Source organism: Harpia harpyja, chromosome 9, assembly GCF_026419915.1.
Source record: "Harpia harpyja isolate bHarHar1 chromosome 9, bHarHar1 primary haplotype, whole genome shotgun sequence".
Lineage (NCBI taxonomy): Eukaryota > Metazoa > Chordata > Aves > Accipitriformes > Accipitridae > Harpia > Harpia harpyja.
In genome coordinates this window covers 18,414,842-18,439,306 of record NC_068948.1, presented here as the reverse complement: position 1 = coordinate 18,439,306, position 24,465 = coordinate 18,414,842, and the positions used below count along the sequence as shown (strand labels likewise).

Here is a 24,465-nt window from a genome sequence, read left to right as displayed (position 1 = left end):
ATGAATCCCATAATACTTTCTACAGGTACCAAGCCATAGGGAAAGAAACCTGTCATAAGGTAAGCAATATACAAAGGGCATTCTAGGCCAGATTATTCTCTTATATCGGTCAAAATACAAAGGTTTTTGTTAAGTAGAATTCATTCTAGACCAGGTATTACTAAGAAGGGAATTTAGTCTACCATGTAATTTTTTTGAACTATTGTATTTTAGTTCAGCTTGCAGGTCAACTTTCTGCATTCCTCTACCAAGTCATTAAGTTTAGCTATTCTGGTGTTACTATTTACCAGCGGGTCAACTATGTATTCATCTAGCTTTCCTGATGTGTAAAGCCCACCTGAGGACATCTATTTAGATGGGCTTTGGGTTTCAGAAGCAAAAGAGGGAATAAATTTTATAACACTGCAGTTGTACAATCAGTACTGCTAACTGAGGTTTATACATACACTGCAAGATTCACTATCGCGTTTTATCAAAAGCCATGTTTTCAGATTTCCTCACTTGATCATACACAGGACAAAACAATGCAACAAATACAGGGACCTAAACAAGAGTGCTTTGATGTTTTAGGAAAATGTTTAGCATCGTTTGAGCACAGAGACACTATTTTAAGTGACTACCTTGCATCCAGATTGCAAACACGTCCTGTTTCTGGATTCCCACAAATGATGGTGGTGTAGGTCTGTACGTTAATTACAGGTGGTTCTAGTAAAATATGACAGAAAAGGTGTTTTCCTTATCAGTGGTCCAGAAAAAAGCATTTACGAAAATATATTAGACAAAAACTAGTTTCTTTCTTGTCAAAGTTTTATTTCTGTAGTTGGCAAAATAGGAAGCTTTGGATGGTCGTGGGGTTTGGAAGATTAACAGTGATGTGTTCAATGGCTTGGTAAAGTATTCCTCTCAATCCCTGGTATTAAAGATGAAATATTATTCATATTACGATTGTGATATAGTTTTGCAACACCCTGAACACGTACATGCAATTAACACTAAAATGTTGTTCAGGCCACAGAATTTTGCAATATAAGATCTATGACATCTGCATAACATGTAAATGAGCATTTAATGATCATCTTGCATTCCTTAGTAAGATCAGGACCTAATACAGGCAAGACACTTTGAGGAATGGTTAGGTCTGAAAAGCCCACTGGTGAAGGTAACCACGTAAAAAAGATTTCTGGAAACACAACCTTTAAAGGAGAGATGGTGGGACAAGATTTAGAGCAGAAAAAAGAAAATATACATAGCAGGAAAGAGATTGAGAAAGAAAAGGAGGCGACAGGTGACTGCTACTGAATGTAGCAGTGGAAGCTACATAATTTAGGATATGAACCTAAATGGAAGTTGTGCAGCACTTCAGAGGTGTGGGCAAAGAGCTTGCATTTGAAACACTGAAGAATAGGAAACTGCAAAAGGGTTTTAGAGACTGAGACAGTGGTTTGGCCAGAATAACAACGTTGTTATCTGACTGACTATTGTAAAGTGGCATTTTGAGGACAGGAAGATAGAAGGTTACAATAACTGAGACAAAGTGATAACCTTAGAGTGGTATTTTTGCTCACAGCTTAGGAACAAAAAAAATCCACCCTGTATTCACTGTTTTTTAATTTTCTCTGTAATTTTTATACTTGAGATAGCATGGATTGTGTTGTCATCTTCCAAACCTTGACAAGTTACTTTGGTTTTGGTATAGCATTTTTGCAGTTGTTCTACAGGGCTCAGAAAAAGTCCAATTGCTTTTATTCGTAAACTCCTGAGTTTTGTTCTTATTTTGTTCCTTCAGCAGCTTTTTGGAGCTAAATTTTGTACGTATACACGTGTATTTGTAACTACGAATTGACACTGCGTGTGCGTGTATGTACATGTACGTTTCTAGTAGTGGAAGCTGGTATCCATTCTTAGCTTAAAAAAGGAAAAAAGCTGGCTCAACTGTGTTCTGTAGAATGCCAGTTTTTCGAAGCCTGCTCCCAGCAGTGGCGGAAGGCCGTGACCGATGAAGTCTTCACCAAGCGGCGGCCGGACCTGTGCGACTGTGCTCGGCCCGCCGCGTCGGGGAGGCCGCGGGCGGAGAAAGGGGCGGCAGCCGGACCCCCGCATGGGCAGCCCGCCTGCGCGGAACGCCTGACGGCCACGGTTCCGGGTCTCCTCGTCCGGCGCGGCGGGCGCGGGCTCTCTCCTGTACCGTAGGCCGCCTCCGGAGGGCTCTTTCGGCCCCTTTCAATTCCACCTTTCTCCCTTTTCTGCCTTTCTTTAACTCGCTTTTGGATCGCGTGGCGGCAGGCCGCCGGGCTAGCCTCTCCGTCCGCGCCAGGTCGCTGCGGCCCAGCCGACGCCAGCGGCAGTTTCTGCTCGGACGGACGGGCGGACAGCGGCGGACAGAGGCGGCCGCGGCGGACGGGGCCCGCGCCCTGAGGGTGACGGCCGAGCCCCCGGGGCTCGGGCGCCGTCGTGCAGGAGCAGCGCCGGCCCCTCCCGGGTCCCGCCTCCAAGCGGCCGTTCGGGCCCAGCCGGGCCCCTGCCCCCGCCGGCCGTGGCCGCTAATGGCCACCCCCGTCGCCTCTGGCGGCCCTGGCCCGCCGGCCAATGGCACGCCTCCCCGCTCCCCACCGCCGGCCAATGAGGAAGATTCTTTTCTCTAAGCTCCGGCCCCAGCGCTTTCTTCCTGTCGAGAGAGTGACAGGTGCGTCCCCACCGCCCCGTTGGTCCGCCCGCCGCGAGACGGACAGGCACGCGGGCCACTCCCCGTCCCCGGGGCGGAACCCTCAGCGGCCGCCCGCCCCGCGCCGTGACAGGCGAGGAGTCGGCCTTACTGCCTCACGGAGAGGGCGGTGGCTGTGATTGGCTGGCTTCGTCCCCGCCGCCCCGCCTTGCGGGGCCGTCCCGGAAGAACAGGACGGCGATTGGTCGAGAGGAAGGCCGGGTCCGGATGTGCGATGCTGAGGGGCGGGCTTTAAATGGGGCAGTGGAGGGGGTAGGGGGGGAGCGGCGGCAGCTGGCGGGGCTTGGGCCGTGCGTGCAGCGGAGCGGCGGGAGCCTTGGCGCGGGTGAGCGAGCGCGGCGGTGCGGCAGCGCCCGGCCCGGCTCCGCCTTTCCCGGGCGCAGCGCCAGCGGCGGTCGCGGGGAGGCAGTCCCCGCCGGCACGGGAGGGCGGCGGGAAGCTCCGGTCGCGCCGAGGGGCGGCCGCGGCGGCGGGTCGTCTGCCTGCGCCCCGCGGGGCCGTCACCTGTCGCCGGGAGGGGCCGGGCCGGCGCGGGCGGCGCCCGCCCGTTCGCCCCGTGAGGAGCTGCTGCCGCCGCCGCCGCGCAGAGCGTCTGCCGGCCCGGACAGCCCTGTCCCTCGCGGGGGAACCGGCCCGGCGCCACCCGCTGTGCGAGGCCCCCCCGCGGCCCCCTTCCTCCAGGGACCCCGCGGCGGGGGCGAGCAGCGGGGCTCGGGGCGGCCGCTGAGGGCCCTGGGGCGGCTGCCGGCGGGGCTGGGGCCGGGGCCGGGGCCCGGCGGGCCTCTCTCCGCGCCTTTTCAAACGGCGTCGCCGGGCGCGGCCGTGGCCCCGATGTGGAGTGCTGCCGGGGACTGCCCGGGGAGGCTGCGCCCCGCTCGGGTCTCGGGACTTCGCCCAACTAGGAGGGTTTGGGGGTGGGGTTTTTTTGGTTGTTTTCTTTCCCTCCTGCAACCCACCCGTCTCTCAACTGACAGCCCCCTCGGGAAACCCAGCTGTCCTGTGAAAGTCGGCAGGTCATCCCGTTGTGCCTTTTAAACTGTTAGCTGTTTGTTGTAAAAGGGCTGGTTTCGTTGGCGTAGGTTATGACTTCCTTGAGAAGTGCGTTAGGGGATGGAAGTCGCAGCAGCAGGTGTCGGTAGGAAAGGTGCAGTCCACCTGTGGAGGAAGAGTTGGCAAACAGGCTTGACTGGTCATCGTTCCTGTTTGCTGCCAGCGTTTCCTTCGGCGACTCCCTTGTCCAGTAGGTTAAGGTGTGGGCTGGTGAAATCCTTGGAGAAACTCCTTGACGATCAGGAGTAGGTGTGCTGAGGAGAAGTAAGTTCGGGTGTAAACTGACAATTACAGTTGCTGGACAAACGTGTGATAGTGTTGTGATGAACGTGTGCTGTTCTCTAGTGCCCTGCCTAATCAGCTCTGTTTACTCTCAGGTGTAGGAGTGGCTCCCTTCCCTTTTAGGTAGGGAATCAAATGCATAAACACATATATATAATATAAATTCTTATATATATGTTTGTCTACACATTCTTTTTTTTTTTCTTCTTGAGGTATTGTTTATGTTTCCAGAAAATACTTAGAAAAGTGCTGTGTTCCAGGCAGATGAAGTTCTTGTCAGATTGGTTTAGTAGTGTTTTATTTAATCTAATGTCTCTGCTGATGACAGGAGAGAAATATGACACATGGTATGACAGTAGGTATAAATAATAGAAGTAATCTTTAATGAGAGTACCTAGTGTAGAGAAGGAGAATGTGCAAAAGTGAAGTACTTAATTTTGGTTTTCATTAGTGATAACTTTGGTTTTTGAAGTATTTTAGAGTGATGATGAAGTACTGCATGAGTTTACGCTTGCTCTGACTGCTCTCCTGTATTGTGTACCTCAGTGCTGGTGACTGTCAACATAAGGTTATGCTTGGTGGCAGGTGGCTTTCTTGGTCCAGGTGTGATAGGACCTTAGTAATGCAGTGCTGTATAGAAGTTAGAAGGCCTTTCCCAGAAGCAGCATTTGAAATAATGTTTCTTAACAAATTTGTGTTGTGTCTTTTTTTAATTGCTGTTGTACTAGAAGAAAAACACTAGAGAAAAAGATATCTATAAAAAGCCCATGGGAGGAGGTCTGCTTAGGAGGATTGCTGGTACTTTCTATTCTTGAAGTAGGGGAAATTAGTAGAACGTATTACTGAGCGGCACACTATTAAGTTTCTCCTTAGGTGAGGCACTGTGAATCATGATAGTGGGAAGGGAGACAGGGCGATGATTTTGAATGTATTTATTACTTTTTCATAAAACGAGGAGAGTGTATTGGGTTCTTGTGGGAAGCTGATGGTTTCGGTAGATAGAGCAATGTAAGGTATCATAATGGTAGGTACCTTGTAGTCGGTACTGTAGCCCTGTGCAAGATTGAATGACTAAACTACCTAGAAATTCCACTTAATGATATTGGGACTTGGCTCTCTGTCTGCTGCAGACCTTCACCGTAGTGAGAAGTAGGATAAACAGTCTAACTTAAATATGCTGTTATTTGATTTTTTCTTTTTTTTTTTTTTTAATTATTCTTTGGGTTAATGTGGGGTAGTAAATTGTGAGGTGAGGGCGCTACAGAGCACAAGCAGTTGCGAATAAGTTTCCTATACTGATATCATTCTCCACTGCCACATAGCACAGCTAGGAGTGAGTGTGATCAGAAGTAGACAAACTCTAGAACACCTTGAAAGGCTTTTTAAATGATCCTCCTCTGGGAAGCTGGTACTCTGAGGTTTAGTTCTCCATCATAAATAGTATTTTAACAGGTGAATGAGACTGAAGGCAGTTAAACAATAAGTTTAGGACAACACCATGTATGACTTATTACTGGCAAGCAACAGGATAAAAGATGTCTGTGCAGAAGAATCTCTGGAAGTTATTCTGTAGTTTAGAGCTAAAATAATGTTGTATTTGGAGATATAAACTGCTCTTAATAGCCTGTTAATAGGCATCTCTATAATGAAAAACTTTTCAACAAAGCTGGAAGTGTACTGAGATGCATAGCTGCTTTCTGAAAGGTGGAGTCAGTGACTGAATTCCATCTAGCACCAGTTACCAAGCTTCCAGATCAGTTCCCTGTTTCACTGTTAATAGGTTAGGCTGTTTTTTACATACGTAAGTCATTTTTTGTCCTGCTCAACTCCTGTATCTCATATCTCTGGTTCTGGAATAATGCAATTTATATTATCTAGTATTAAAAAAAACACCAGTCCAAAACAAACAAACAAAGAAAAAAATCCCACCCCAAACCTGTAATCACTCCAGATTCCAGCTAATTGTCTTCCAACCTGTACCTCAGCTTCCAGCACTTTCTTTCTTGTCAAAGCCATAGCACTCAGGTGCTCTCTTTGTGCATCAGTTCTTCCACCCTCTGGTTACACTGAAGTTTACTGAGGAAATGTCTTGTACCTTCCTAGCCTAGTATCTTGCTGTCTGTCTTAGTCTGCCTGGGTTTCATGGAAGAGAAAAGGCCCACAGCATAGCCCTCTGGCATGGCTCTGCTTTCCAGACAGGAGATGGGGAAAAGTGAAAACATTTTCTCCCTGTTGTCACAGGGCATGCCCTGGTGTGGTAGCTGTGCTCTGACTTTCTGTTTTCAGTGGCTCAGAGTGATGTGAGACTGGCTGCTGAAGAGGAAAAATATCTGGAGGAATCATGTGTACTGGAATGTTTTGAGGAGATTTTGGGGTGGAGAAATTAGTTAATTTTCATCACTTTTCTAAATGGTGCTTGCATTTTTGAATGCTTGGCTGCTATATAGTCTAGGAGGATACCTATGGTTTGATATCAATGTTTCTTTTAAAAATTCACCATTCCTAGACTTTCTCTGGATAAATTGACTGGCTTTTTTTTTTTTTCTTTTAACAAAATTGGCATTTATTTTCCTTTTAGGGAGATTTTTGAACATAATGTTACCTTTTTCTCTATAAACTAGTCAAAACAATGGGTGAACAGGTGGTGCCTTGCTTACTATAGAAAAACTTATTGTTGACCACAATAGAAGCCTGTGCCATTTTCTCTGTTTCTCTCACATCCTATGAATTGCCTTGGTCAATGTTGTACAACTTCCTATTAAAGAAATTGAGTAAAGTGAATTGTCTCAAAACCTTAGTTAATGTAGCCAGAAATGGGGGGAGCAGGAAGGGGAATGGTAACTAGGAGAACTGGAGGGGGGAAAAAAAAAAAAAGAAAGAGTGGAGGAAATAGGCTGTGCCAGACAAGAGGTGCTGTAGATGAGCGTTCTTGCACAAACAATAGCAAGACTTTTTTAAAAACAAATAAACCACAAACTAGAGAGAGGGAAAAACAAGGACATCTACAGTAGATGACACTGAAACTCTAAATACTGCTGAAGTCCTTGTTACTGAACTGCTGATCTAAAGAGCACTAAGCCTTAGTGCTTGTAATGAAACCATTAAATAAGCTACAGAAAAACTTCTGTGTTCTGTGGCTTTGTCTATTCCTGGTGGTGTTCCAATGCAGATGAAAACAAAATGACACATACATGATGCAAACTCAATGGGAGGATCATCTCTTTCACCAGGAATGGCAGAGATTTTTTCAAACTGGAGTGCTTCAGAAACATGCGAAGTCAGCAGTGTATGTGAGAGACAACACTTAACTGTGCTACGAGAGTAAGCCATTGTAGTACTGTCTGGTGCTGGACTGAAATGGTGAAGTGATAACTTTTTAATATTTGCATGTGTAGAGGATCTTTCTTGACTGTGCTGAGCCAATAGATGGGTTTTTTTCCAGTTGGCAAGACAAAACATGGAATACAGAATCTAGAGTATCTTTCTAGCAGAAAGAAGGCAGGGATTCATGTGCAAAAATTACTTCATAGACAACTGTAGTATTGTCCTGGAGTCTAATATATAATAGAGCTTTGGCAATTCTAACTATTGTCAGTCTTAACTACAAGAAGTTTGCTTCTGAAGTTACAGAAATATAAAGCTGGCTGCAGAATTAGATCTGAATCCTATTTATATATTGAGTGCTGTTTATCTGTTAGAATGCATATTCGTTCTGTGTGTTTTTAGGGTATAAACCAGAGAGGCCTGCGGACACTCTGAAGACGCTGAAAAGTTGCAGTCATTTATTTGGAATACACGTTATGAACCCTTTCTGGAGTATGTCTACAAGTTCTGTGCGCAAGGTATTTAATGAATGGGTGCCATAAGGTGTTAACGTGCCTTGAGGGGTGGTAGCAGTTCTGGAAGAGACCATCAGATGATACACGAATACAGTTGGAGTGTGTGTTTTATTCCAAGGATTGTGATCGTCTTCAATAAAAGTGTAAGCTAGCTTTGAGCTGTATTAACTGGAATTTGCCTGTGGATGGAGTCTACTCCAGAATTTGTTGACTTTTCTTATCTGAAGCATCTTTAAGTAGGAAAGATGAAACAAACTTGTTGAAACACTTGTTTCTTAGGACATTTGTTTACTGTCTTACATAGAGCTTAGCCAGGTATTGCGTGTGCAGTGAGTGTTGACAAAACTCTGCCTCCATAAATCTATTGCTACTTCAGATTGTAGCAATGATAAAAGCATGATAGTTCTAGGGTTAATCACTTCTCAAGTGAGTTATATAATTTTGCTAGGGCAAATTATATAACTTTGTTGATAATGCTTATGACATAGGTATTGTTACTAGTCCAAGTCTCAAGCACTTCAAAACACTATAGCCTAAATCATGCCTGTAGTCACCACAACTAGCCTAATCACAAGTCTATAGCCTGCAGGTTTGTCTTGGCAATCTATAGAATGATTTTGAGGTCTGTACATAGTAAAATGTTCGCTAGCAGTGTAGCAGTGGCCAGTTAAGTAGAAAAGGTTTTTTGTTTGGTTTTTTTTTTCTTTTTTAATAAAAGACAGCATAGGTGTAAAAAGGTTGCTATAGCAAAACTATTTAAACTTGATATTGCTGTCAAATGGTGATTGTCTCACAGTGGGAGTGGGCTATGTGATCAGTTCCAAGTGGGATGTTGGTGTCTTAAGCACAGGCAGGAAGTGAAATACATGAAATTTTCTGTAAAAAGTTCTTATTTCATCCCAGCTTTACTACACTACTTTTAAAGACTCTTTGAAGTCTAGAACGCGAGGATGCTTGTCAGTAGAAATGATTTATTTTGATGCACTGTGTGCTAGAAATAGATTGACTTCTAAGCTGATGTTATATAGTATCTGGTTCCAGTTTCTAAATAAATGTAAGCCTCCTTAAGCATTTGTTCTAATCTGCAGATTTCCTATCCAGCATTGATTACTCTTGTACTTGTAGGCTAGGTTTGACTGAATAAAAGTCTATTTAAAAACAAACCCCAAAGAGACACCACCCCCACCTCACCACCCCCAAGCAATAGAACACCAAAACCCAAGATATGTTTCATTGGCCAAACTTGTAATTATCAAGGTTGGGGTTAAACCTGTGTTAAAATATGTTCATGTGTTAAATGTTTATGAAATACAGCCTGTAATCTCACAGTTCTCTTTCAATCTAACAGAGACCCGATGCTGAAGAGAAAACTTTGAGTGGAGAGCTGCGAACCAGTCCTCTACGAGCCTCTACAAAGAAACAGTTGCCTTCTATTCCAAAGAATGCTGTGCCAATAACCAAGCCTGCTTCACCTGCCATGTCATCCCAGTCGACAAATGGAACACATGCTTCTTATGGGCCTTTTTATTTGGAGTATTCTCTCCTTGCAGAGTTGTAGGTTTTCACTTTTTGTGTCTTTTTTTAGGTCACTGGGCTTATGCTTCAGTGGTAAAAAACCACACAGGGATCTAGTCTTACATGGTGTCTCTCCCATAGTCCTTGAAGAAGGCAGTAAAACTTAAGTTCCATAAAATTCTTTTTCTGAGCAGCAGTCTCAATCTCTTGAGGTAGAAGGTGAGAGGAAAATGAGATGAGATTTAAAGGGACGTGTTTAGATGTGATTCTCTGAATTATTATATTTCTCAGTCTTGAAGTAAACACATTTTGGGTTTAGGCATCCTAACCAGTTATCCTAACAGCTTTTTGGTCAGAAATACCGAATTTTTCAAACAAGTATTAAAATAGAAGCAAGCAGATGTTTAGTGGGAAGATGGTTATGAATATATGGTACTGTCTAATGGAGTTAGGATGTGGGAGCTTCCTTCAGTTGTTACATGGAACACTTGAACGCTGTCTGATATGGCTTATTAAATGGATATTAGGAAGACTATATTCTTTCCTGTCTTTCAGTGATATTTAATGTGAAACTTATGAGGGAGGAGTTAGCGCGATTTAAATAACTTTCTTCAGATCAGTTGCATTTGATCCAATCTAGTGATTTGTAGACTGCTATGTGAGCATACAAATCTCTATTTGTCTGCAAAACTTTCTAGTTACATAAACTGTTCTGTGCTACAAAGCTGAAGGGACTTCCTCTGTAATAGACATACTGGATTCTCAAGTATGTAGTGCCTTTTGGAATGAAATCCCTGGACTCCTTATGCAATGCTAAGTCTCAGTTCTTGCATTTAACCATTAAATTGAAAGTGAGAACTCTCAAAACAGTAATTTTTTTTTTTTTTTCAGGGAACTGACCCTGACTACTTAATTCAAGAAAGATGTTTTTCTTCTGCAGCATGCAAAAATATATTGGTATCATAATGTAAACTCCTCTAGTTTAACAAATTTATTATTAGGGAAATAATAATGAATATTATGAAAATCGTAAGCAGAGGACTGTGTTAATATTCTGCTTTAAGATTATTGTTTATTTGTACAAGCATGCAGAGTTCAATTTAATGGACCTATATGCCAAGTAACTGGAAAACCTATGAAGTGAATAATTTGGTTTATCATTTATAGTGTTCAGTAGAATCTGCATACCATACAACTACAGCTGGTTAAACTTACTAGCAACTACTTGTGCTCCTTGATTTGAAAACTAGTAAAAATAGCACATTTTGCCCCCGTAGTAATGTTGATTATCAAATGGACTTTCCTAAAAAGCAAAAGGAGATGTGGAAACTCTTTTCATAATGCACTGGTCATTGGTGACTGAAGATCATGACTGGATTATTATCTCAAGAAGTGAAATAGCAAATAAGTGCAAGTTTGGGAAGATTACTTGGTCCATCCCGTTAATGAGATGCCTGGAATCACTTGATCCAGATCTCTAATATACCCTGCTTCTTGACTGTCCTTTTTATTTTCTGTTACTTTTTGTCAGTTGCTAGTGTAATTTCTGTTTGACCTGCAGCATAGTCTCATCTAAAACTGAAAAACTACTTGTGACCAAACTTTAACTTCAATTTTAAACATTTCAGAATTTACTACAATTGACTGCAAATCTGCATTCAAAATTACTTAATTGCATTTCTTTTTTTCTTCTTTACTTTGAAACTGGGGATTCAGTAGAAAAGTGGAAATTTCAGTAATGACATGCATTAAATGCATCTACTGGGGGAAGAATTTACTTCTACTTCTCTACTTACAGTTTTATCAAGAGGAATAATGTTTCCTGTTAGTAACTCTTCAAGTGGAGGGGTAGGAAAAACAAGAGTGAAAAAATATGGTTTCACTAGTTTTCTGCCACCTCCTTCTGTGAGCAATCTGACCTTGGGAATTGCGTGTAAGTTTGTGGAAGAAGTCCCCTGTTAAGCTGTTGGTAGTACATTCTGGGTTTACTGTTGTCAGCTTGCTGTAGATTTAGTGTAGTTGTGGAGCTATCCTAAATGCTGATTCTCATTGCAGTACCTTGGTTGTAAAGCAGAAACTGCCAGGTGTCTATGTGCAGCCATCTTACCGATCAGCATTAAGTAAGTTTAAACCTAACTTTTAAAGTTTTTTACGTATATATATTTTTAAATTCTTTCACTCAAGCAAACTTTTTCACTTGCAGTGTGGTTTGGTGTAATATTCATAAGACATGGGCTCTACCAGGATGGTGTGTTTAAATTTACTGTCTATATTCCTGATAATTACCCAGATGGAGACTGCCCGGTAAGTGGTTGTGTGTATCTTGGGTTTTTCTTGTTTTCTGGTGTTTTAAGTATGACTTTTTATTAAAGCTAATATACCAGTTAGCTTCTCATTTCCTTGAACTAGTTTTGTTCGGTTGGCTGGGCTCATTTGTGGTGTCTGGTACATATTTCCTAACATCTGTGGAGGAATTAAGTTACTCTGATTACTAAGGCTGGTGTACAGTGAACTTCCTGAGGTTAGATGCATTAGAGTATGAAGTAATCAAGCAGTTCTTTACCTCAACTCTTGATCTGCTGCTTCCTTGGCAAGGAAGTTAACACTGAAACACTTAAAGTATGGAAATTCTGAGTAGCGATATAATGGAACATAAATTCCAGGCACCTGTGCTGTGCTTGCTTGTAGTACTGCAGGATTTCTTGCCTGTCTCTCTTCTAAATTACATTGAAACAAAGAACTACAAGAAGTTGAGGAGAATGTTGGTGAAAAAAAGGCAGTAAGAGATAGATAGTACAGTGTTACCTTCCATCTCTGCTTTCTCTTCTTCTCTTTAGGGAAAAGTATCCAAGTTATTATGTTAATTAAAATATAAAAATAAAATTTAAAAAAAATCTTGTGGCAGTCTGACTCTCCAGAGCAGGGCAGCTGGTCCTCTTGGCCAGATTTCTGTAAGAGGAAGATTGGGGGATGGGTGTATGTAACTGCTGTAGCTGAGAACAAGTTGCTATGTCAGGAAGCTGTCTGCCTGGTGTCAAGTTTTGTGTAAAGCCATCATCTTTAAAAGGACAGAGCTAGTAGGAAACAGTTTCTTTCAAAGATTAGACTTCAGTATCTCTCATACAGCCATCATTCTATTGCTAGCATAGGGCTTTAAAACCTTCCTGTTGAAACTAAGTTTTCTTTTGGAAGAATGCACGAATACCAGAGGAAGCTACCTGTACAGAACAGAAGACACCGTGGTGTCACTGCACAGTTTACTTAAAAATATGTAGGATAAAAAAAGTATTGATTGTAGCTCAAGTATGTAAAAAGCTTTCAGTCACAAATAGCTAAACCAGAAAAACTCCTTTAATCTGATCTTATCTGATATTACCTGTGTTGGCACTAGTGCCTGTGTGGTTAGCTGGATTAGTTTCCTGATTTGGTGATAAGCATGTGAGAGAGGACAGGACCCTGCATGTAACATGGGTGTGTTGGGTTACAGTTTCACAGTTGGTATAAATCACTTCAGGTTGCTTTCTTTTAATACAGTAACAATTAATTAGTATTTGGAAGCAACATCTTGAGTGACCTTCACCCAGTGGTTTTAGCATTAGGATTGAAGTTGTCATAATGAATTTCCTTTTTTCTAATGCAGCGCTTGGTTTTTGATCTGCCTGTCTTCCATCCACTAGTAGATCCTTTATCTGGTGAACTGGATGTGAAAAGAGCATTTGCAAAATGGAGGTTAGTGGTAACATATTGATATATAATTTGAAAGAACTTTGTTCCTTTCTTCATTGTGTTTTGTTCTTTTTAGGCGAAATCATAATCACATATGGCAAGTATTAATGTATGCTCGCAGAGTCTTCTACAAGATTGATACAACTACTCCTCTGAATCCTGAGGCTGCAGTGCTGTAAGTATCTTCCATGCGTATAGACATGGTCTCTTAAGACCTTTTTGCATAGACTTGCAGAAACAAGAGGTTTGTAAAATTGTTTATCGGTTCATGGTCTCTACCTCCAGAGTTGATTGCACTAGGAACTAAAGCTGAGGCTTTGCCAAGTCTGTCCATGTTTCTAAAGCAAACCTGTGCCTCCTTGCAATTACTTAACATTACTTACTTCTCTCTTGCAGGTATGAAAAAGATATTCAGCTGTTCAAAAGTAAAGTGGTGGACAGTGTCAAACTATGCAGCAGTCATTTATTTGATCAGCCCAAAATAGAGGATCCCTATGCAATCATGTAAGTACCATGAGCAAATTCACCATGTCCTAATGTTTCAAGTACAAGTTTTGGTACAGTTGTTGATTTGAAGACTTTCTCTGCCAAGCTGACTGACTTCTGTTTTTTTTTTTTCTTACATTTATAGCATTACTTTGAATATTCCTACCCTCATTTCCTTCTGTTTAGTATTGAGTGAATCTTAAATGTAATCAGACACTTGTGTTTACTGTTTGTTCACTAAGCAACCAAGACTTAAAAAAATCTCAACAAAATGTCAAACAAACAAACCCCAAAACAAACAAACAAAAGCTCCAAAACACTTCATGTTCCTCAAGTAGAGATACCCATGGAGTAAATACTGCTTTTGGACTTTCCTGAACATAGTTTGCATGACTATAGCTTTGGTCATACTTTTAAAATGCTTTTAAGCTTGACTGCGTAGGGAATGGAGCAGTCAGAACCATAGGGAATATGAGTAGTGTTTCATGTAGCACCTGCTGAATTGCCAGTTCTCATTGAAAACAAAAACGAAAACCTAAATACTTCTTGTTGAAAAGATCCATGACAATGTGAATTCAGTTATTAACTGTATGTTTTAACTACAAGTCTGAGTTTTCATTGTTTACTTGAAATTCAACAAACTAAACCAAGGAAAATTGCTGCTTTCTGCTCTCAGCTGTAGTTTGCAAAAATGTGAAGTAAGAGGTAACTATACTTTCTCCATAGTTTTTCTCCATGGAATCCAGCTATACATGATGAAGCTAGAGAGAAGATGTTGACTCAGAAGGTATGTGCAAAGTCCAGATTCTCACTGTAGTGTGGGTTTATTGCCTGATAAGGGAAGAAAGGTTCTCTGTCTCTGTGATGAATGTGTACTAGACAGACCTTATTCCACCCCTCTTTTGGATCAGCAGGCGTGCTGAAACTGATTTGGTCTCCTAACTAAGCAGTTATGTCACAGTTCTAACTTCAGTGTGTCAAACAATTAATCATTTAGCCAGCTAGAAAGCTTTGTTAGTACAACTGTTGGCACACTTGGTGGATTTTTTTGTTTAGGGCTGGAAGGGAAGGAAGGAGGGGAAAGAAGAGATTTGCTGACTGCCTATTAGCTTGTCCTGCACTTGTCATGGCCGTTACCACTTCTGCATAACCTGACAGTCCCCAACTTCTTTGTTCTCTTCTGTTGAGAGATCTTTCATTATTGAATCAAAGCTTCAGGGCTTTCTTCTCATTCCAGACTTTTTGAAGCAGCACAGGCAGAGTACCTTGCTCACATCTCTAGCACTACTGAGTTCTTATAAGACAATATCAGCTAATTGAAGGGTGCGTAGAGTTACTTCTGTCACAAAGCACTCTTACTGATACAGCAAGAATGTTTTGGTTCATACAGCTTTCACCTGAGCAACACATTTGGTTTTGGGGAACAGGGGGGGGGTTGTTTTTTGGTTTTGGTTGGGGTTTTTTTGTTTTTTTATTTATTATTTCCTTGCACTTGAAAAGAGCTGGCACACAACAATTCTGAGTCTGCACGGAGTGGCATGACAAGTAAATCTGCTTGCGGTGCCTAGGGATTCTGAAATGGTGGCTGGTATTTTTGCTGCACTGTCAAGGAAAAACACTCTGAATGTTTTAGTTACTGACTTGGGCTCCTTGCACTAGAGCTGTGGTGGTGTTTGCTGCTTTTTTTGTAATAAAAAAAAAAAAATTTTTTTTTGTCAGTCCAAACTTCAGTCTTCCTTGCTGCAAGCTTTAACTCATGTTATTCCTGTCTTCTGCCACAAATGAGATTTTTACATTGATCTTAATACAATATGCTGCCTGTAAGCTCAGTGTAGCGATGTTCCCAACTGCCAGAGTCACAGCAAGGCTTGAGGTGAGGTGGCTTTTCTCCAGCCTTAGAACACACAGGAAAATATTTTGATCAGATTCTGACTTCTTGATGTTCTTATAAAAACTTGAGAAATACTTTTGACTCTTCCCCTGCCCTTCATTCTCTACTTCCTTCTTTCTTACCCTTTAAATCAAAGACCTAAGAAAGAACAGGTTGAGGTGCTTGAAATGGAAAGGATATGAAGCTGTCTCAGAGACTTATAGCAAACAATGCTTTTTCTTTCATCCTTTTTCTTTAGGGATGCATGTTAATTTCTTTTTAAGTGAAAACTGACATCTTCAGTAACTATTGCATGTGTGGTACTTTAGTCGCTTGAGTACTTTGTTGATAGTAGGTATGGCCCAACTTCTGTGCCTTAGGATATTTGTTCCAAAATATCAGTGTAGCTGAGAACATTCTCTTCCTTCCCAGTAAAAGGAAGTTCCTTAATCCTGTATCCTGTCTTTCCCTTTTTCTGCAACCCTGAGTCCTTGTTTATTACCCGTGTAATTCCTGTGCCTTGGGAAACAACCTGGCTATTCTAGAACTGTAGCCCAGGAAAGGCTGTGATGTCCCAGTTCCCTGCTGAGCACATGGCTTTTGCTAGATGATGTCCTGTGTGTGGCATGCGATAGGCAGGTGCCAGCTACTCTGCCAGACTCAAGCTTAACTGATCCCTCGTTTGCTGTTGTCTGATGCGTTACGGCAATTCTGTCATGTAGTGTCACCTTTTACACAAAACATGGGGAGGGACAGAAGAAGTGCAGGTTCTGTTTTCTTGCTGACTTAACTTACTTTGTCAGGCAAAAGGCTTCCTGTAGTATGACAAAGTCTACTCTCATAATTATCGCTTTCTGGAACTTGATGCGTCATTCCAGGTTTGATGTAGTTGGCATACAGATGATCTGATGAGCCTATAGCAGTGTGGAGGCAGGGCTAGTTCCTGGTATGCAAAAATACCCCAGCAAGCTATTCTGTTTCTTTGACCTGCTAGAGTAGGTATCTAATTTACTAATCATCTTAAGCTACTTAAATCTACAGATGCTTGAAGTTGCATCTTTCTCCTTCAACTTGAAGCTTTTATTTTTTTTTTTTTGTCTTCTAAATTGCAATAGTCAGTCTCAAATGTTCATTGCATTGTGTTTGGTAGAAATAGTTATTGTTCAAGCATTTAACCATGATAAATGCTCAGGGAAGGGAAGGACCATCCTTGGAAAGCATTAAGAAGCTCCATGGTATAGCAAAGGTATCAGTTGCTACTTTGCCATGTTAATTTGCGTTCAGAAGCCTTCAGTGGGTTGGAGTACTCTTCCACAGTATGCCCAGCATCGCAAGGTAGTAGGCTACCATTACAACGTCTGGTTAATGACAAATGCTTTGATTTGGATTGACGCTTCTTTCTGTAGAACCAAGAAATTTGGCAAGTAGCAGTGCAGTGGTGCTGGGCCATGGCCTTCAAGCAAAAGGCACTGTTCGAAGACTATCTCTTAATCTCTGTAGTATGATAGGGTAGCAGTACATGAACTAAGTCATTAAAACTCTCCTATAATGTCAGGGTAGTTCTACAGATGCCACACACTTTCACAGGAGTTAAACCAATAGCCATGTTCCTCTTTGAGGAGAGGAAATGATGCTAGCCTCTTTTATGCTTGTGGTTGCCAAAGGTAAAACGGATGGGGAGGGACTTAAGAGGGTTTGGGGTGTCTAATAATTCTGACTTTCTTCTACCTAGAAGAAGCCAGAAGATCAGCACTGCAAAAGTATGCATGTTTCTGGCCTGTCATGGGTAAAGCCTGGCTCAGTTCAGCCTTTCAGCAAAGAAGAGAAGATGATGCCTACTTAGCTCTTCTGGACGATGGTGCACAAAACACTTTCTGTGGGTGGAGGGAATGTAATGGAGGGAGAAACAGCAAAGCAGCAGTTTCCTTCTTGACTATGGATTAGTAAAAACTGAATGGTAGCAGTGACTCCAGTAAAGCTGTTCAGTGGATTACTGACTCTTAATGTTTTACATATGCATTAGGTTTTAAAGGCTTGCCTGGAGTTTGGAAGTCTCTCTTGAACACTGCAGTACTTTTACCTGAAGACTGTCTAGGGTGGGTAATTCCTCAGGGCTCTGAAATGCCTGGAGGTTTTGGGTTGGTTTTTAAGCTTTTATTTTTTTCCCTCCAGGAATAGCAATTTTTTAAAAAATCTTAAATTACTGGCAGAAATATTAGCATTGGAAATACGATGCCAGAGATAAGCTGTGTTCATGTAAACTAATATAGCAGAGTTAAACACTATATTTAATGGTTTTAAATACTTTTGGTTTCTATTGTAAATATATTAGGATTTGAAATTGTAAATAGATGGTTCACTGACTCCATTTAGCACTTTCCAGAGGTAAAGCTGGGGATGATGTATGATGTATTATTGATTTGTAAATGGATATCGTCACTAAAGCGCACATTAGTCTGACAGGGTGAAAGCAGAGTGTCAGGCTTATTAGACTTTTATTACATAAACACTAAAATCAAAGCTTTTAATGGTGGTCTCTTGATCTAATAAAATCTTAGAGGATTTTAGATTCCCTAGGTGTCTAGGGGATTACTTAGGATAGCTTGACTAATGTGTGTTAATAGTGACATCTTAAAATAAAAAGAAACCATGATCTAGCTTTTGTCCCTCTGTCTGTCTATACTGTAGACATTTAGCAAAGACTGGAAGCGGAATGGAAGCATCTGACTACATATGTACTTGCCTGCATGTGTATTCAGGATGTTAACGGGATAACAGGATGTTACGTACTGAAGAGACTGGTTAAATACAGTTTTGTTCCACATACAGGAAAACCTTTCTAAAGCATGTGTGAGCTCGGGACAGAATCTTTTACTTTTCACAAGAGTCTAGCAGAATGCCTTATTCTTGCCTAACAGGATTTTCCTATCAAAACCTGTAATGTTAACCCTTTACAGCTGGGCTGCTTTTTCTTTAGCTCCTCATACCTGTACTGATGGCATTAATGCAAACCCTACTGTCTAGTAACAAGTAGCAGTGACTTCATAAATGAATGTGATGTGGTGTTTGGGGAGGGTGGGGAGTGGTGCCGGTGTGTGCTTTGGTTTTTGTGGGTTTTTTTGTCTTTTGTTTTTATCTGACAAGCTAAATGCACTTGTCAGATAACAACCTTTCCCTGTTCCCTTTGAGAACAACTTCTTAGCTCTTAAGGAAGTAGACAAAGACTTCACAAGTAATACGCTGTCATATACCAAATGATTAATTTAATGTACGGTTAAGGATGACTCGAGTCGTTTCTATGCAGCACTTAACATTGTTTAAATTGGGTACTTACTCTGTTTTAGCTAATGTTGAAATCTTACTGCATGATGTTGCTTTAGACCTTTTAAAGCTTCTGCCTTTGAGATGCAGGGTTTCCTGGGGCTGCCTGGAGTGTCTGTAGTACTGCTGGAATTCCTCTTTAGACAGAAGAATGCAGAGGGTATGCGGAGAGCAAGCATCCTCTTTAAGGCAGAGGAGGAAGTGCATCCAAAGGTGCATTTCTTGGGGCTACTCTTTCTTCTTTAACTGCCCTCATCTTATAAAGTGCCTGTTACAGGACCTGTGTTCTTGACTAAATGCTAAAATGTGCTTTCTAAACCTTAGCATATCCATTTATAGTCAGTGTAATAAGAGAAATACAATTGAGAGTGGCTGCTTCCTAAACAAATTTGAGGTTAAAGTAAGAGGAATTCTAAGCATAAGTTACCAAGCAGGTGCTTCTGAACAGGGTATTTGCAACTGAACTATTGCCTTCAGCTCTCTGAAAGCTCTTGCTAACTCTGTATATGTGAGGTATGGGCCTATGTAAACGGAAGGCTCTGGCAGGCCCTGGTCATGTGAATTAGTGCAGCAGATTTAAACATATTTAACGGCTTTAAATGCACTGGGTTTTTTTTATGGTAAACTGTATCAATAGTGGTGGTTGAGTACAGATCTTCCTAAAGGACATTTTTGCCAAGATTGAGTCAATCATGGGGTGAGATGTCTGTGACTTGGTATGACTTAGCAGGGCAGTTAACTCAGAGTAAACTTAGTTTCTACTATTTTCAACACAAATCTGTTTCTAGCTCAGAGCTCAATCCAACTTTGTTGTGAGGCTGAGAAGATGGTGTGTTAAGGCAGTGGTATTTAAAAACGGATAGGGAAATCTAGAGCAAATCTGCAGTCTTTAGTGGCCCCTCTGAAGGTGGCTGCTGATATGTTTTTAGACAATTGCAAAGTCATTACTAGAATAATTCTGTGTATTTCCACTTACATTGGTATTGCCATGTCATCCCCAGAGAAGCTCATCACAAACAATCTAGTGCTTTGATATATCAGTAACTAGAGTGAAGCCAACAGACTTGGTGTAGGATGTTTTGCTGTTTGAGTCTTGAAACAGTGCCTACCGTTAGGAGAGAAGCACTATATCTGTTTCTGCAGCGACACTAGAAACCAGCATCAACAAGATAACATCAAATTAAATGTTGCTTTCTTGCTGGTAGTGATGGCTTGTTGGAGCAAAACATTCAACTCCAAACCTTGAAATAAACCTATGCAAATAATGGGATTTGGGATTTTTGTGGTGGTTTCTCTTTTTTCCCATTCTTACCCCTTTGGAAGGAAGGAGTGTGAGAAGGCTTAGGACTTGCAAGAACTTTGCTCTTACATTTTTTTGAAAAAACATGTTACATAAATAAACTGTTAAGTCCTGTCTTCAGATCAAAAACTTTGAGGAGAGTGCAAAATTCTGAATTGGCACTTTGGTTTGTGTACTCTTTCCTGTAGTAGGAACATTCTACCTCTTTATTTAAAGATGTTTTTTCTAATTGTTTTTGCATTCTTTATCTTGCGTGCTAAAGTCAGTTATTTTGTGAGAACAGGACTTGGATGGCAGATAGCTGTAACCCTTTTATAATTTTGTACATGTATCAGTATAGAAAAGAAGGAAAAACCTGTGGATCTTGGAAGAAAGCAAGTGATTCCCTCTGCTGTTCCTGTTGTCAGTTGTGTGATGACGTGCGCAGAAAGACTTTCTGTCCTTCCCTCTCTTCTGTACCCACCATGGGAAAGCAAAAGGAAGCGCAAACCTTCTGGAGCAGTTGCTTAGTGCCACAGCTGTTTCTTGAAAAGGTAGTGAGTAACAGTGTTACAGAGTGTGAGAGTGTGTGTGCATGTACATGCGCGCATGTGGTTTTCCTCCTGTGCGACCAAAGGAACGAATAACTGGGCGCACAACACTTCTTTGCTCCAGTGCTGATTCAGTGATGTTTAGGAAACTACTGTCAGTGTAACATAGGGGGTTGAAACCTAATTTTTCAGTCTTTCAAAGCAAAGAATGTCATTCCTACTGTGTATTGCCAACCACAGAAGCTGTCTGGCCCACCTCCGTCAGTGAGAGGGAAATCCTGTGCGCCGGGGGGCTGCGAGTGCCCACTCTGGGGTGCAGTGTGTTGCCTGAGATGGCATGGTAAGTGTGTGCTGGCAGCACCTGTGGCATCTCCTGGGCCATTGTGGCTGTGTGCAGCTCCGTGAGCCCCACACAGCTCTGCAGAGAGCTCCTGGCTTCATCTCCCGGCATGGATGTGGTCGTTTCTCCCTGGGATCTTTGCTGAAGAGGTTGAAGACCATGTCCAGCCCCCGTGGAAAAGGGTGAGTGATCTCGCTGCTGATCCCCTCCTTTGGGAGGGAGGGAGGGAGGTGGTACTGGGGGAGTTGGTGTCTTGCTCAGCCTACCACCTCATGTACCAGAAAGAAAGCTCATAGCTAGTGCAGGACAGGGCTGTGGCAGTGGCTGTACTGTGGGACTTCAATTGTTTTCTGCCTCGACTACTTCTGAAATACTCGGTAGAAGCAAGGGCTGCTGAATGCCATCTTGTAGAAGGCAAGGCCTTGAGTGCTTGTGCACAAAGGCCGGGGTTGAAGGGAACTGTCCGAAGACGCTTTTGTTCTCACGAGTGTGCTTAGGTTCTTGGGCGTGTTTTGCTTTTTTTCATGCTCGCAGCTTCGCAGACCTGAAGGCAGTGCGTGTGGGGAATGGCCTTTCTCTGCGTAGCTTGGGCAGGAGTTCAGTTGTTTTCTCACTCTGGTTTAGACCCCTCCACTGCTTTTTGATATCTTTCTTAATATCTCTTATTTAATGCTGTGCCTTGTAATTTGTGTTGTTAGGAAGGGTGTGTGCAGGAAGTAGCTCACATCCAGCTTGCACCTTCCCCAGCACTTTTATGCCCATGGAAAGGGGGTAGGCGTGTGGCACAACACATGGAGGAACGTTTGCAGCAGCCACAGCCAATGTCTCGTGCTTAAATCAAACTATTTCTGGGAGTGCGGGGTGGCTGACAACTGCTTGATAGCTAGCTTAATACTTGGAAGATGTTTCTTTTGTTGCTCCCTTACCTTTTTCTTGATTCTTATGCAGCTGATTTGCTACTTAAAAAAAAAAAATCTTTTGTAGTGTTTCTGGCTGTTATTTGCATTTTAGGGAACAGATTTCTGATAATCCTAAATACGCATTTGTTCAATTTCACTCCATCCTCTGTATCATGTGCCACTGGTTGTTAACCTTTCTAACAAATATATGGTTTTAGTCCAGCATGACCCTGCTGTTGAGCAGCCCTTTTCTGTGAGGGAAGTCTCTAGAATGGGGTACAGCATAGCTGAAGTGAGCTTTAACACAGTGTTGGACTTGTAAAAACTTGTGAGAAAAGCAGCCAGCTTCCTTCTAACCCAGTACAAAGGAAAAAGAGATGGCTCCGTGTCACTTACCTCGGTCAGCTTTCTCTTCTGTATGGCATTAATGCCCCTGTTAGCCTGTGTATTTCAGGCATCTGGCAGGTTATGAGGAATTGCAAGTGCCTTGGAATTGTCAAATGCCTGTTTGAGCTTACGATAGAAAACAGAAAGGGAGGAACTGATCTGAAAGCTGAGCTTGTATTGCCTGGAAAGTGGTGCCATGTTTTTTTCAAGGAAAGCATGTGGGAAAAGTTTTTGAGGGCTAGTGTGCTGGCCTAGTGTGTAGCTACTAAAATACTGTGAACATTAATTCTGTTGCCTCTGTTATTTCTCTTACGCTTTTCTTGGGAAGGCTGAAATTGAAATTTAAATGCTGCTTCAGATTTAGTATTAGAAAAGTTTAGTTAAAGGACTCTTAGTGCGACGCAGAAAATGGGCCTGGCTTTGTGACTGAGCACGCTGTACCAGCTCGGCGGGGAGGCAGAACTAGAGGGTTAAACTGGAATGTGATAGTGCCTCTTTTTTTTTTTTTTTTTTTTTTTTTTTTTTCTTCTAAGATTACTCAGAAGCCTTTGTAATAAATCACTGACTTGCAAATTTCCTAAGCCACTTAGGTGAAGGACTTGCATAGAAGTTTAATCCCTTCTAATTTTGGGATGCTCTTTCATCTCAGCTGCAGCAGGGTAGATGCAGGACTTAATTCCTACTGCTGTACAAAGCTGAAAAGGGACTGTGTCCCCACACCTACTGATGGTGCGGGGTGGGGGCAGTTCAATAGGGAGCAAATCCTGGGGAGTGTTACCTAATGTCAGTTCAGAGGTGTGGTGGCTGCTGCTGTTTTATTTGTCTGATTGCTGCTGGGGTTTAGAAAACACCACAGTTAGTAAAAACAATGACAAGGAAGAATGATAGAATGAAGTAAAAATGATCGTTATTTGAGTGAATTTTCTTTCACCTTTGAGCTGTTACAGACCTCTGTAGGTGTGGTGAGTAGGTTGGATTGCTCTAAGCTAAATCCATGCTAACAGCAGTTTCCTGAAAAGAAAATACTTTTTTTTTTATTTAAAGAATGTGGATTTTTGTTTAGTTTAGAATGGATAATCTGAAACTTTTTTTTATTAGATTGAGAAAGGGGAGAAAACACTAACTATATCTTTCTGTAATTGGATTTGTGTGTTAAAAGCAGCTGTTCCAGGAACAAGGTAGGTGAATGAGTACTGAAACAATACCATTGAAATCAAATCCTTTTCTCCTGATTATAGTCATCTTTCCTAGTACAAGTATATCATTTAATGAAAAAGTAAATTTAAGTTGACTATCATCTTTGCAATTCTCAACTCCGTAAAAAATATTTCTGAAAGAAAAATAGAAGTTATGCCAGCAGTCTTAAACAGTTAAGTTTGTAGTTGGACTAGATGATTGTTGTAGGTCCTTTCCAAGCAAACTATTCTGTTCTAAGTCTTGAAATAAATATTCTGAAGCTACTTGAGAATTTATTTTTTTTTAAATACTTTTACATACTAGATTTTTTTTTTCTTTGGAACACCTCTGTTGAAGTAGCTTTTCTAGCACTTGTTTCAAAACATAAACTACAAATTGTACCTCTTATTATTTACAACTGAGGGTTCCTAAACAATTTGGTTTCAGAAAGGGATAGGAACAACAGAAGCTGATGAAGCTTAGTGCCAGGGCCACTAGGTAAAAATGCAGGGGAAAAATGGTACGTACTTAGCTGTAAAAATGCAGTAGTTGGCTGCCAGTGGCCAAAACAGTTCTTAACAACTTAACTAAGAATTCTTAGTTAGTTCCCTAACTTAGTTCAAACACGAGTACATAGGCTAGTATGTATGAAAATAATTCTGCTTTCATTGGATTAAAATGTGCAATCTTGTATTAAAGCTCCTGCAAGGCAGACAGACCGGCTTGCTTTTGTTCTAGGCTCCTCTTCTGCTGCATAGCCCTGCCAGCCCCCCTCCTCTGCGAAGAGGAGCAGCACCATGAGCCCCTGGCTGCGCTTGGAGAGACTCCCCAGCAAAGGCATCCTTGGTGCTGACCCTCTGCGGGCTCCGCGGTGCCATGTTCTGGCAGAGCAACAGGAGGAAATGCGTTTAGAACAAACACGATGACTAAACTGGGGCAAGAGTATAGCCTTGTCCTTGTTGTGTGACTAGTAAGTGTGATCTTCTCTTCTTTTCTTTTTTTTTTTTTTTTTCAAACCACTA

At 41.9% G+C, this 24,465-nt stretch overlaps 1 protein-coding gene across 4 annotated transcripts in view; it reads left to right on the top strand.

The window, feature by feature from the left end:
* The first annotated feature begins 2,899 nt into the window (after positions 1-2,899).
* Positions 2,900-24,465, top strand: part of AKTIP (AKT interacting protein) — a 29,814-nt gene continuing 8,248 nt past the window's right edge. The window contains exons 1-10 of one of the 4 annotated variants that reach the window (XM_052798247.1): positions 2,900-2,923; positions 7,781-7,896; positions 9,242-9,447; positions 11,464-11,528; positions 11,612-11,712; positions 13,049-13,137; positions 13,211-13,309; positions 13,531-13,638; positions 14,347-14,407; positions 17,226-18,147. In XM_052798247.1, the coding sequence (XP_052654207.1) occupies positions 7,855-7,896; positions 9,242-9,447; positions 11,464-11,528; positions 11,612-11,712; positions 13,049-13,137; positions 13,211-13,309; positions 13,531-13,638; positions 14,347-14,407; positions 17,226-17,333 (879 nt within the window). In that variant the 5' untranslated portion in view covers positions 2,900-2,923; positions 7,781-7,854 and the 3' untranslated portion in view covers positions 17,334-18,147. Of the gene's footprint in view, positions 2,924-2,973; positions 3,048-7,780; positions 7,897-9,241; positions 9,448-11,463; positions 11,529-11,611; positions 11,713-13,048; positions 13,138-13,210; positions 13,310-13,530; positions 13,639-14,346; positions 14,408-17,222; positions 18,148-20,446; positions 24,414-24,465 lie in introns of those variants that run through there. The other 3 variants (XM_052798246.1, XR_008236810.1, XM_052798249.1) reach the window with 3 other exon arrangements.